Genomic DNA, 13,338 nt, shown 5'->3' with positions numbered 1-13,338 from the left:
ATTTACTGTTAAAGGCGTACTGAAACCCACTACTACCGACAACACAGTCTGATAGTTTATATATCAATGATGAAATCTTAACATTGGTCATATTCAAAGTCCTCATGTGTCCAGGGACGTATTTCCTGAGTTTATAAACATAATGTACATTTTAAAAAAAGGAAAAAAGATTTTGTGACGATAAAAAATGTTGATGTAATAATTGTAGTATCGACTAGATACGCTCTTGTGCTTGGTATCATTACAGTGGATGTCAGGTGAAGATCTACCCATGGCATTTGTTTACATTGTGGAGCGCTAGCCTTTTTTAGCGGTGACGCAGGTGACCTATTGTTTCCTCCTACGATGTGTAGTGAAGCATGTTTATCCATTCCTCGTCCTGCAGGGATGATACTCGTAAGAAATGTACTTTATTTTGTCGTCATGGAGGCGAGGATTAGTGATTTAGAAGTAGCTAAAAGACTGCCGACTGCAGATGGACCTTAGCTGCTAGCTAGCTAGCCATGTTTTAAAGCACCTCTTGTAGAGCAGGGTTATAGCATCACTTTTATTGTTAGTCTTTAAGCCAAAATGCGTCCATTCTCCCTTTTCTGTCTACACACTGTGTCTGCTTGTAAGTACTCTGTGATTGTGGGTTGCCGGACTGCTCGTAAAACCAGCAATGTCACGATGTGGCAACGGCATGCCGTCATGCCCGTTAAAAAAAATAAAGAAAAAAAAATAAAGGGGGGAGCCCGTAATTTTCTTACATAGAATAGTACCGTTTTTGATTCATTAGTACCGCAGTAGTTTAATAGTACCGGTATACAGTACAACCCAAGTTTGTTGTCGATTTTAATGTTTCCGTTATATTGTTTGTAAAAACAACTATCCTTGGTATGAAATAAAAAAAATGTATCTTATCCAAATCTGGACTATTTTGATCTATGCTGCTGAATGTATTGAAGTTCCATACATTCCTGTTCAGCAATCATTAGTGTTGCCCTATGAATTTTTATAAGTAATAAATAATAACAATGGATTAGATTCTATATCGCGCTTTTCTATTATTAGATACTCAAAGCGCTCACAGAGAAGTGAAAACCCATCATTCATTCACACCTGGTGGTGGTAAGCTACATTTGTAGCCACAGCTGCCTTGGGGTAGACTGGTGGAAGCGAGGCTGCCAGTTTGCGCCTACGGCACCTCCGACCATCACCTATCATTTATTCATCATTCATTCACCAGTGTGAGCGGCACCGGGGGCAAGGGTGAAGTGTCCTGCCCAAGGACACAACGGCAGCGATTTGGATGTCAAGAGGCGGGGAGCGAACCTGCAACCCAGGGGTTTCTGGCACGGCCGCTCTACCCACTATGCCATACCGCATACATCTTAAATGTAGATTAATGTGAGTCCAGATCTTCTTGTTCGGTAATCCTTTGGAGCATTGTAATTTTGTAGTTGAATGTCGATGTTTATTTTCCGCTAGACTCCATTATCTTTATCTTGTGGTTTCTCTGGAAGTTTCAATATTTGTTCAGATCCTTGATGTCTTTGACAACTAGGACTCTTGCTTCGGGGCCACCATTCATGTTTGATGTAGATTTTGCAGTTGGCGCTCTAAGTTCCCTGAATTTTCCCCCGTTTCCTCAAATCGCGTGCTTTCTTGGCGATTTCAGCATTGCTTTTAGTGTGGTGCTCATTCATGTACACATTTGTACTTTTCGTTTTTTTCTCCTGTGTCAGCAATGCCATTGTGGATTTTCTGTTGGCAAGCTTCAAGATGGTGACTGGCGTGGTGTTGTTGCCTCTTCTCTTCAGTGAAATGCACGCATCAATAGTGTTAATATCGACATCAATTCCCTTTGATTGCAGAAAGTTGACCACGTGTTGCTCTGTTGAAGCAGTGTCAATGTTATCTGGTTCTCCTCTGTTGTCAACTGCTCTTGCATATGATCGAGGATCCATCATATCATCACAAGATTCTTTTATCTCTCTGATAATCTGTTCTAGGAGATTTGCGACATCTTTTGTACACCATTGATAATCTGTTCATGGTGATTGTTGACATCGCTTAGTACCTCATTTACATCGTTTTGTAGAGTTCCTATTAACACTTTTAAGTCCGGGTGCACCTGTGTAACGCTCTATTGCTCCGTTGATGACTTCTTGGCTTGCTCATGGTGGCTCGGCAGAGAAGTGAAGCACTTGGTGTTAGCTTCCGCAGCAAGCGGAACGAATAAAGATATATATGTATAAATATTTATAAATATATGTATAATGTTTTTTTTTAGCCTTTTTATTGGCCTATTAGATCATAAATAGCATGATGTCATCAGCAAACCGCACCCTCTATTGTAGTATTTACCAAAAATATTGAAATCCATCTATCCATCCATTTTCTACCGCTCGTCCCTTTCGGGGTCGCGGGGGGTGCTGGAGCCTATCTCAGCTGCATTGGTGCGGATCGAAAATAGAGTTTTCAGAGAAATAAATCTGGATTTTATTTTCGGCCAAAATTGTGCAGGCCTGGTGTACAGCCGTAGAGTAGTTACCATTGCAAAAAATTTTAAATTTTTTGTAAGAACTTACTAAATGTTTTTTTTTTCTAGGTATCCCAAAAATACATTTTAAAAGACATCAAACTAATTAGTTGTAGTATATTTAGGGTAGCAAAATTCCGGGAATATTCAAAGTTGGAAACTTTCCATGGGAATTAACGGGAATATATGGGAATTAACTGGAAATAATGGGAAATTAATGGGAATAAACATTGAATGCAACATGCTAGATCTTGCAGCATGATAATTAGCTAAAACAACCTGATTTAATGCAAATTCAGTTGAATTTCAACCCTGCACGGTGCATTCCTCCATCACATGTGCAGTGCATTCTTCCATCACATGCCCAGATAATTCCCAGCATGCTACACACTACAACAGGGCTATTGAGGCCACACTAGTATTTGAGCCCAATGACTTCATCCAGTCAGGTAAGTTTTGATGATATTACTGGGGTAAATATATTTGATCTATGGTATTTAAGTTTAAGAGAGGTGTAATTGCTTGTTACTGTATGACTGTCGACTACTCCAGCAGACTTCCACTCAAGCTAGCTAGCTAGCTGTTTTTGTACTTGTTAAATGATTTTGGGGCCAATATCTCTAGTTAGCTAGGTTTATGTACCACCACAGTCTCATAATGAACCAAAAATATTTCTCCATTAGCCGTGATGCTAATTTCCTCTATGTTAAATCCCATTAATTTATGCTAACAACGTTAGCGAGCCGAATATACCTTTTTTGTGATCTGTAAAGTTCAACTAGCAAATACTAAATCAAAACGTGTAGTTTCCTCTGCCTTCTGTTCTGCTAGACAATCTGTTGTCATACAAGAATGTAGATTATAGTTTGATTTAGCATGCTGCTTGAGTGTTCATTTATTCATCTAGCCTATTTATATTCATTTCTCCATCAGTAAAACATTTTTAAAGACTACTCCAATTGTTTAGCTGACTATTTATATCTGTGTGGGGCATTGCATTAGTGTTTTACAAGCTTCTCATCTTATTCTACAGAATAAGATGGACGGTGTCCAACTTTGAATAATCAAAATATGGTCAAAATTTCCAAACTAAACTTCCAGTGGCAAATTTCCGAAAAGTTTCCGGAAATTTACCGGAAACTTTCCACCCCTTTGAAATCCTAAATATATGTTACTGTGATGGATAGAAACATTTCACTCATTTATTTACCTTAGATGTTGAATTTTCTTGTTTCATTGCCTTTTGCATGACACGGAACTCATACTCTGCTCGGTTATGGTCCTGAAAAAGAAATGACAGAACAGAGTACAGTACATATTGTAGTTTTAAAGTACACACGATTACACTAAATAAGAAGTGCTTATGTCAAGTACACAGTTTGCTGAACTTGCGGCACAGGGATCCCAATGTAAGCGCTACATGAAGTAAAAAAAGAAAGCATACAAGCAATGTAAGCAGTGTGAAGGAAAGCAAACTAGAGCAGGCTGTCATACACCTTGAGGTACACACATTAGTGTCGCAACAGTGCTGGGAAAAATTGTTTCCATGATTGACTAAAAACCCTTGATACAATAGAATTAAAAAGGGAAGTCATATCCATACCTTGTGTTCCTCCTGCAAACAACAGCATAAACAAAAAAAGAACAGATTGTCAGCCATTGTTCACACACAGTACACTGTAAGTCATAACAATCATTTTGATGTAAGTAAGCATTTTCATAGGGATCCTGTTACTGCTTCTAAAAAGTCTTGCTTTATCCTTTTTCAGGATCGCCCTAACATCTGGATATAAAACTGTGTATATATATATATATATATATATATATATACATACATACATACATACATACATACATACATATATATATATATATATATATATATATATATATATATAAAAATAGATATATATACATACATATATATATACATATATATATATACATACATATATATATACATATATATATATATATATATACATATATATATATATATACATATATATATATATATATATATATATATATATATATATATATATATATATATATATATATATATATATATATATATATATATATATATATATATATATATATATATATATATATATATATATATTAGGGGTGTAACTGTAAACAAACATTTCGGTTCAGTACGTACCTCGGTTTAGAGGTCACAGTTCGGTTCATTTTCGGTACAGTAAGAAAACAACAAAATATAAGTTTTTGGGTTATTTATTTACCAAATTTGCAAAATCTTCCACCAAAAATATTTTTCTTAGTGGAATATTTGATGTGAAGTAATTGGAACCTTGGATAGGTCAATAATTCATAATAACATTGATTTGGTGAGTTTTCCTTGCCCGTATGTGGGCTCTGTACCGAGGATGTCGTTGTGGCTTGTACTTTTTACTTGTAATAAAAAATTTAATCTGATAAATCTATGGATAAAAAGCAGAGCCTGGTTACACATGCGCGTTTATCATAACTCTCTCGCTCATTCTGTCTCTGCCCCTCCCTCTCGAATGCTGCTGCGCGCACAATTTGTTTTGTTTTTAACCCCTTCTTAACTCTGAACGTACATTGGAAATACACGCAACCCTAACTCGAAATGCCGGACATTTGAGGCATTTAAGAAACTTCGCCCTGACAGCTCCGCACAAGAGGACATGTTTGGTGAAAAGAGGACATATGGTCAATCTATCGTAGCCCGTTAGCTGCTAGCATGCCGTGTGTTGTGCCTCGGTGTGCATTGTTTACACAACGTGCGTTACGCTACTTAATATGTCCGTGTGGAAACTCGTTCGGTACACCTCCGACCCGAACCGGAACCCCTGTATCCAAGCGGTTCAATACAAATACACATACTGTTACACCCCTAATATATATATATATATATATATATATATATATACATATATATATATATAAAAAATATTATATTATATTATTATATTTCAGACTTTAGGGACACCCTGCATTATTACAGTAATATATGCCACAGTATATATAAGTATATATATATATATATATATATATATATATATATATATATATATATATATATATATATATATATATATATATATATATATATATATATATATATATATATATATATATATATATATATATATATATATATATATATATACATATATATATATATATATATATATATATATATATATATATATATATATATATATATATATATATATACAGTATATATATATAAATTAATGAATAATAATATATATTAATATATATTTAATGAATTACGATGTTACAATTACACAGCCTTGTGAATAACTATATCAAAATACAAATTAAATTGACTGGACAGGAAAAATTAAAAAATGGAACCCAAAAGTGCAAAGAATTCTAGCTCAGCTTATTTATCACAATATTTCACGATGCAATTGTAGTTGTAGTTACTATCAACAATTAACAATTATTTCCACATATCCCCAATCTCTTCTCACCTCGTCTTCCTCTCCAAAACCAGTCAGATCCCAAACATAGTTGAGTCGCATCTGTCGTCTCTTCCAGTGCTCCATGAAGAGAACCGCTACACAACCATGCAAGCACACATAAATGAAATAAAACAACATTAACAACACCAATATGTTTTTAGGCAGGCAAATGTTGTGATTTTTAATTAGGAAAAAACAAATATGTGAAAAACAAAAAACTAATTGTAATCAAGCAGAAAATATATGTGTAATACAATTTCATGGAAAAATATTGATATTCATTTTAGGTTTTTTTTCATCATGACAAGTGAGGCTCTGCCACACCTGCCTCCCCTGGTGCACATAGCTGTGAAGTAGGTAGCCATCAGGGAGTAGCAGGCGCCGATACAATACATCTAAGTTCAATTTGACCATAGGCACAACTATGAAGATTTTAGACACAAAAACAGATATCTTAATTTTCCATTATTGATTAAATCAATGTTTTTGTGTGGAACTGTTCATGAAACAGTCAACCTACTAATAATGGTTGCAATTGAATAGTTTCTAACAACCAAAATTATAGTTTCAATTTGAAAAATACACATTTATTGCAAAAAATAATTTTTGATAATTTTCTACAAATTTCGCAGCATAACAGATAATTCTAAACAACATTTCTTTGCAAAAACAGAATAATCCTATATGGTGTCAGCCTGATCTTAAAACATTGTGAAACCAGATCAGTTTTTTTCAGAGGAATACACTTATTCCATCACTATAATGACTTAATTTCATCCAGACAAACACCTTTTTTGGGGTGATCCCTGGACAAGGGAGTTCGGTGTTTACATTCACTAGGTTTCCATGAACTAAATTATTCTGATTTCTCAAATAATTAGTTGTTTTGTATTTTCACACCTACATGTGAAGTCCAAGTGTCAATGAAAACTTTGAGATCTTTGAGTTCAACTCATTAAAAATGGGAGAAAAAACAATATTTTTGTCCAGTATACAGTATTTACGACTTATAATGCATAAAAAAAGAAAAACATATGTGTTCATGTCGTATTTAGGGATTGTGAATATTAGACAGCACATCTCTGTCAAAATTTTGCGTATTTCCAGTATGACTCATCTGATACGATGGTCAGAGTGCAGAAGTGTTACTCCAATGACGTCAATCTCCGGAAATAGCCAAAGGTATTTGGAGCAGAATATTCAAAATTGTTGACTGAATTTGTGGCAATTTGTGATGTTTAAACAGTGTTTTTACATACTTTGCAGATTGTAAATACGATTGGATATGGTTTAATAGATAGACTGTAAAACAATTAAGCATATAAAGTCAACTTGTTTTTCCACTCTACTGGTACTTTAAGTGAGCATTATAAGGTGTGCATTCCATTTTGTGTCTCTGTCCATGCAATATAAAGATGAATCTGAATATGCAAAATATATGCTGATCATCAAAACACTCACAATACTAGGAGGAGAAGATGCAAATATTATTATTTAGCACGCGCAACCTGATTTATCAACACTCACTACTGTTTTGTGAGCATTATTTTGCGTTTTATTTAGCACGTGTCAGAAGGATGTGTAGTCTGACGGTTCCACACACTGCTGCAGGATCAGTGCTCGGTCTGCATAAATAGACGATGGATAGACGAGAATCCTCTGTCCGACTTGTGTGTGTCAACATTTAGGATGGTCAGAAATATATCATATCATAACATCGTCTGTTTAGCAACATCATTTTATAACTTTCTAACTGCTAGAGAACTTAAGGGGCTGATTAGAACGATTTCAATTAATGTATTTTGGTGTAATTTGATATTTTTTTAATGATGTTTTTCTGAAATGCCCGTAAAAAGCATGTTTGAAGTAAGTAGTAAATGAGAGTGTCAAATGCCACTCATTTAAATAAGGTGGTCTACACCACTTTTTAATTGCACATGCAGTGTTAGTAAATTTAACACAACTCTCACAGGCCGCTCAGATGTATCTCTATTTGCGCCCAGTAGGCGAAGGCACCACACGCTCACTGATTCCATGACATGATGGATTTGTCTGGTTTTGCCGCAAATACAGCAGGGCACTTGCTGGTTTCAGTAGTAAAACGGAATATATATTTAACAGTGAAATGCTAAAAGATAAGTCACTTTTGCAAAAAAATTTATTTTACTTCTTGATAGAGAATGGTGTAAACGATCTAGTGGTACTCACAGCTCAAAATTGGAGGAATAGCATTTATAATTTTTGGCGCCTGAACTCTTCATTTACTCAAATGGGGTGACAATGGTTGTTGAAGAAGGACAGGTTGCGGAAACTCTGGCAATTTGAGCTGGTGATGTCGTTTTGCACCAGCTGAGGCAGTGGCAACAGGACAGAGACGACGGGACAACAGGCCTAGAAAAGCTACTGGGATGTGTTAAAAATAGGCCCTTTTACACTACAGGGAATTTTATAGGAACGTTCCCCATTTAACTAGTAAATGAAATACTCCCGTACATATCCACCAAAAACTACCCGGTAAGTAAAAATCCAAATAAATGAGTTCCTATTTGTTAGGTGGTACTTTAAAAAGTTCCTCAGGTACTTTTGCGGGGCAGCCTGTGCTGTCAAACATTGATTGGTTTAACACAATTGGGGCCTTTCTAAAGCTTTGTGTCTGAAATTTCAGCCGCCATTAGAGTATGCTGGTAAGCGTGTTTGATTCTTATTTCTCATGAATTTCAATACCAAGATAATTGAGAATTATTAATATTTACATTTTGATATGCACATCTGCCAAAGGTGGACAGACTCTTTCAAACGTACACTGTATTTACAGAGGAATATTCAGTATTCTGCTGGACATCGAAGCGGCTACTCTGCCATTAGACCAGGGGTGGGCAATTAATTTTCACCGGGGGCCGCATAAGCAACCCGAGCACTGCTGGAGGGCCACACGACAATATTTCAATTAAATTTTGCTCAATATTATTTTTGATATACCATAAGATAAATAATAATGATGATAATAATTAATAATAATAATAATAATAATAATTTCATTTAACCTAACTTAACTTTATACAAAAGCAGATTGCTTTTTAAGGTCACTTTATCCTGCATTATCCAACATTTTTCCCCATCAGATTTGGACAACCATCTGTTGTTAAAAATAGTTTTTAATCATATCTATTCTATATTGTTTTTTATATTGGTTTTATATGTAATTGTTTTTTTCTTTTTATTCAGTCATTGGTGGAGCTAAGGATAATATTTGAATATTGTTTGTAATATTGTTGTGCAGCACTTTGGAAACATTTTGTTGTTTAAATGTGCTATATAAATAAAGTGGATTGGATTGTCACACCTGCCAGCGTGTCCCAACACGCATTTACCTCTGTGAACAAGTCATTACCTGTGGTTGTCTCTTTAATTGACTGCATCAGAGCTCTCATCCAAAGTTAGCGAAAAACAGTCCTGTCTCCGGGCATTATCAGCGCAACAAAGTCCAATAAGCACTCCTTAATAAACTCTCCGTCAGAAAACGCCTTACTTTTTCTGGCGCTTTTGTGAGAAATGACGAAACTTGTCCTGACGGCTGCATCTCTGGGGGTGTGAAATATGGCACAAAGTCCTTGTTGGGTTTGCAGTTTTACCATCAACGCATCAGCCTCCCTTGCGCGCGCTTCATCAGACACATCCCGGTATTTTCCCTCGTGTTTCTTCGTGTAGTGGCGATTAAAATGATATTTAAACACAGCAACCTGTGTACCACACATTAAGCACACGGCTTTACCATTAATTTATGTAAAGAAATACTTGGCAGTCCATCTCTTGTTGGAAACACGCCATTCCTCATCAACTTTTCTTTTTTTAGCGTCTCATCACTTGTCTCTATGCACCTTCCCTCACAGGTTCCCTCCGGACATACGGCATAAATAACACATTTCAAAATAAAAGCAGCACAGTTGTATTGCGCGCACGACATAGATGTTTTTTAAACTTTATTTTGTAATTTGTAATTGCGCCGTTCAATTCACTCACAATCGCACACGCGCATACGTCCACACGGAAGTAATACAAATAACGCTTTTCAAAACAAAAGCAGCACTGTTGTATTGCACACTCGACATAGATACTTTTTTAAATTTATTTTGTAATTTGTGATTGGCCTCACGCGGGCCGGACAGGGATGCGCAAAGGGCCGGATGCGGCCCGCGGGCCGTACAATGCCCAGGTCTGCATTAGACGGACACATTTACTAGCGTTAACTGTAGCGAGCTGACTAGACCTGCTTGTAGCAGCCCGAGGCGGCCTACAAGCCACGATGAACCATTTGAATCGCATAATAGATTTAGCCCTTTAGCTAGTCCTACATCCCATTCTACCCGACACCACACCTTAGTCATAGGGGACTTCATCACCCGGAACATACAGCTTAGTAGACAAGCCATAATTAAGTGTATTCCCGGGGCCAGAGCACCCGACAATGCTAGTCTTAGGGAGCTGACTTGCAACAGGCGTAGTAAACACCTACAACAGGCTAATCGTACCACTAGGTACACAAACATAGTTGTACATGTCGGAGGAACATAGGTCAGACTTTTAATCTCGCTACAAAGATGTCTCAGCATGGAGTACTTGTCTCTGGCCCCTGCCTGCCAGAGGCAATGATGAAAGGTATTTAGTCTCGCTTTACAAGTGGCTGCCTAGTTTTTGTAGAGAACACGGACTAACATTTATTGATAAATTAAAAATCTTTAAAATCTTTCTCAGGCAAACCGAGCTTGCTTAAGAGGGACGGCCATCATCCTAACAGGAAGGGTGCCATCACTATGCATCCATCCTTCCATTTTCTACCGCTTGTCCATTTTGGGGTCGCGGGCGCCATCACTCTTTCCAAAAATATATATTACTATTTGAGTCACACTTGACTAGCTCCGCTACAGCAAGCTCGGACACAGGCAACTACAGTGCCTGTTAGTCCAGGTGAGGAGTCAATTAACCCTTGTGTGGTGTTCGGGTCTGTGGGACCCGTTTTCGATTTTCATTAAAAGAAACCTGATACAATTAATTCATTTTTCAAACTGAGACTCACTGGCTTTGGCTCATTTTATGTGAAGAACATATATCAGAATACATATTTAATGAACACACACCATACACCCCCCCTACACATTTCTATTACATATAAGATGTTTGGGTCCACTAGACCCGGGGCTAATAGAAGTGTGGAAATTGATGTTCTGTGTACCACACACATGCACCCACACACACACACACACACACACACACACACACACACACACACACACACACACACACACACACACACACACACACACACACACACACACACGCACACACACACACACACACATCACCTAGACAGGGGTAGGACAGAGTGTAGGTACACAGAACATCAGAGGGTCAAATGTGCGAGAAAATGAGAGCAGACAGTGTTGACAAAAAATGTTGCAACCTTGTGTGAGAACCGCAGGTGCAGAAACACAAAAGAAGAATCCCTGTGGGATGCAGAAACTGGCAGATAAATTTCCATGCAACGTTCATATTGTTGTTACTCAGCCAGTGTTTGTGGGTCTTAGACTTAGACTTACTTTTTATTGTCATTCAAATTTGAACTTTACAGTACAGATAAGAACAACATTTTGTTGCATTAGCTCATGGTAGTGCCGGATAAAAAAGCAATAAGGTGCAGATATAAATAAATAGATTACTTTACAGATAAATATATTGCACTTTTGCATATGCACCCACATTTATGGATGCATTTTATATTGTCTTTATATTCCAGCGAGTTAATCCATTTTTTGGGGGGAATTGAGGGGATTAATATGATGCGTTCAAGAGTCTTATGGCCTGAGGGAAGAAGCTGTTACAGAACCTGGAGGTTCTGCTTCGGAGGCTGCGGAACTTCTTTCTAGAGTCCAGCAGTGAAAACAGTCCTTGGTGGGGGTGGGAGGAGTCTCTGCAGATTTCCTGAGCCCTGGTCAGGCAGCGGCTTTTTGCCATCTCCTGGATAGGAGGAAGAGGAGTCCTGATGATCTTTTCCGCCGTCCTCACCACTCTCTGGAGAGACTTCCAGTCTGAGGCACTGCAGGCTCCAGTCCAGACAGAGATGCTGTTGGTCAGTAGGCTCTCTATAGTGCCTCTGTAGAATGTGGTGAGAATGGGGGAGGGAGCTGTGTTCTTTTCATCCGTCGCAAAAAGTGCATGCGCTGCTGAGCTCTTTTTACAAGAGCTCTGGTGTTTAGGGACCAGGTCATATTGTCAGTTATCTGCACCCCCAGGAACTTGGTGCGTCTTACCATCTCCACCGCTGTGCTGTTGATGAAGAGTGGAGCGTGGCTGGACTGGTGCTTCCTGAAGTCGACGATGATCTCCTTGGTCTTGTCGATGTTCAGGACCAGGTTATTGGTTCTGCACCAGTCAACCAGATGGTTCACCTCCTCCCTGTAGTCCATGTTGTTGTTGTCACGGATGAGGCCCACTACTGTCGTGTCGTCCGCATACTTCACAATGTGGTTAGTAGTGGACCTGGCGCAGCAGTCATGGGTCATCCACGTGAACAGCAGTGGACTCAGGACGCAGCCCTCGGGGGAGCCGGTGCTCAGGGAGATGGCACTGGAGGTGTTGTTGCCCACTCTCACAGACTGGGGTCTGTCTGTGAGGAAGTCAAGCAGCCAGTTGCATAGGGGGGTACTGAATCCAAGGGGGGCCAGTTTGCTCACCAAGTGCTGCAGGATAATGCTGTTTAATGCCGAGCTGAAGTCCAGGAACAACATCCGCACGTGTGTGTCCTTTCCTTCCAGATGTTCTAAGCTCAGGTGGAGTGCAGAGGAGATGGCGTCCTCTGTGGAGCGGTTAGGGCGATAAGCAAACTGGTATGGGTCGAATGTGGGGGGAAGTCCGGAGACAATGTATTCCTTTAGCAGCCGGGCGGTATAGCTTGGTTGGTAGAGTGGCCGCACCAGCAACTTGAGGGTTCCAGGTTCGATTCCCGCTTCCGCCATCCTAGTCACTGCCGTTGTGTCCTTGGGCAAGACACTTTACCCACCTGCTCCCAGTGCCACCCACACTGGTTTAAATGTAACTTAGATATTGGGTTTCACTATGTAAAGCGCTTTGAGTCACTAGAGAAAAGCACTATATAAATATAATTCACTTCACTTCACTTCTTGAAGCACTTCATTACATATGTTTTTTGGGATAAGGTAAACACTTGTTCAGTATTTTAACATAAAAGTGTTTGATTGTGAGGCATTACAAGCCACAAAATGCAACGGGTCCATCAGACCCACAAACACTGGCTGAGTAACAACAATATGAACACCA

The 13,338-nt window shown here is 38.3% G+C and overlaps 1 protein-coding gene across 1 annotated transcript in view; it reads right to left on the bottom strand.

Moving 5' to 3' along the window:
• The window catches only part of LOC133640382 (anoctamin-1-like), a 195,273-nt gene that overhangs the window by 63,953 nt on the left and 117,982 nt on the right, over positions 1-13,338 (bottom strand). The window contains exons 14-16 of the mRNA XM_062033774.1: positions 6,016-6,101; positions 4,128-4,139; positions 3,735-3,806 (exon numbers count right to left, since the gene is read on the bottom strand). Of these exons, the coding sequence (XP_061889758.1) occupies positions 3,735-3,806; positions 4,128-4,139; positions 6,016-6,101 (170 nt within the window). The remainder of the gene's footprint in view (positions 1-3,734; positions 3,807-4,127; positions 4,140-6,015; positions 6,102-13,338) is intronic.

Source organism: Entelurus aequoreus, linkage group LG02 (genome assembly GCF_033978785.1).
Source record: "Entelurus aequoreus isolate RoL-2023_Sb linkage group LG02, RoL_Eaeq_v1.1, whole genome shotgun sequence".
NCBI lineage: Eukaryota > Metazoa > Chordata > Actinopteri > Syngnathiformes > Syngnathidae > Entelurus > Entelurus aequoreus.
The sequence above is the reverse complement of the archived record's forward strand: the minus strand, read 5'-3'. Positions and strand labels throughout refer to the sequence as shown.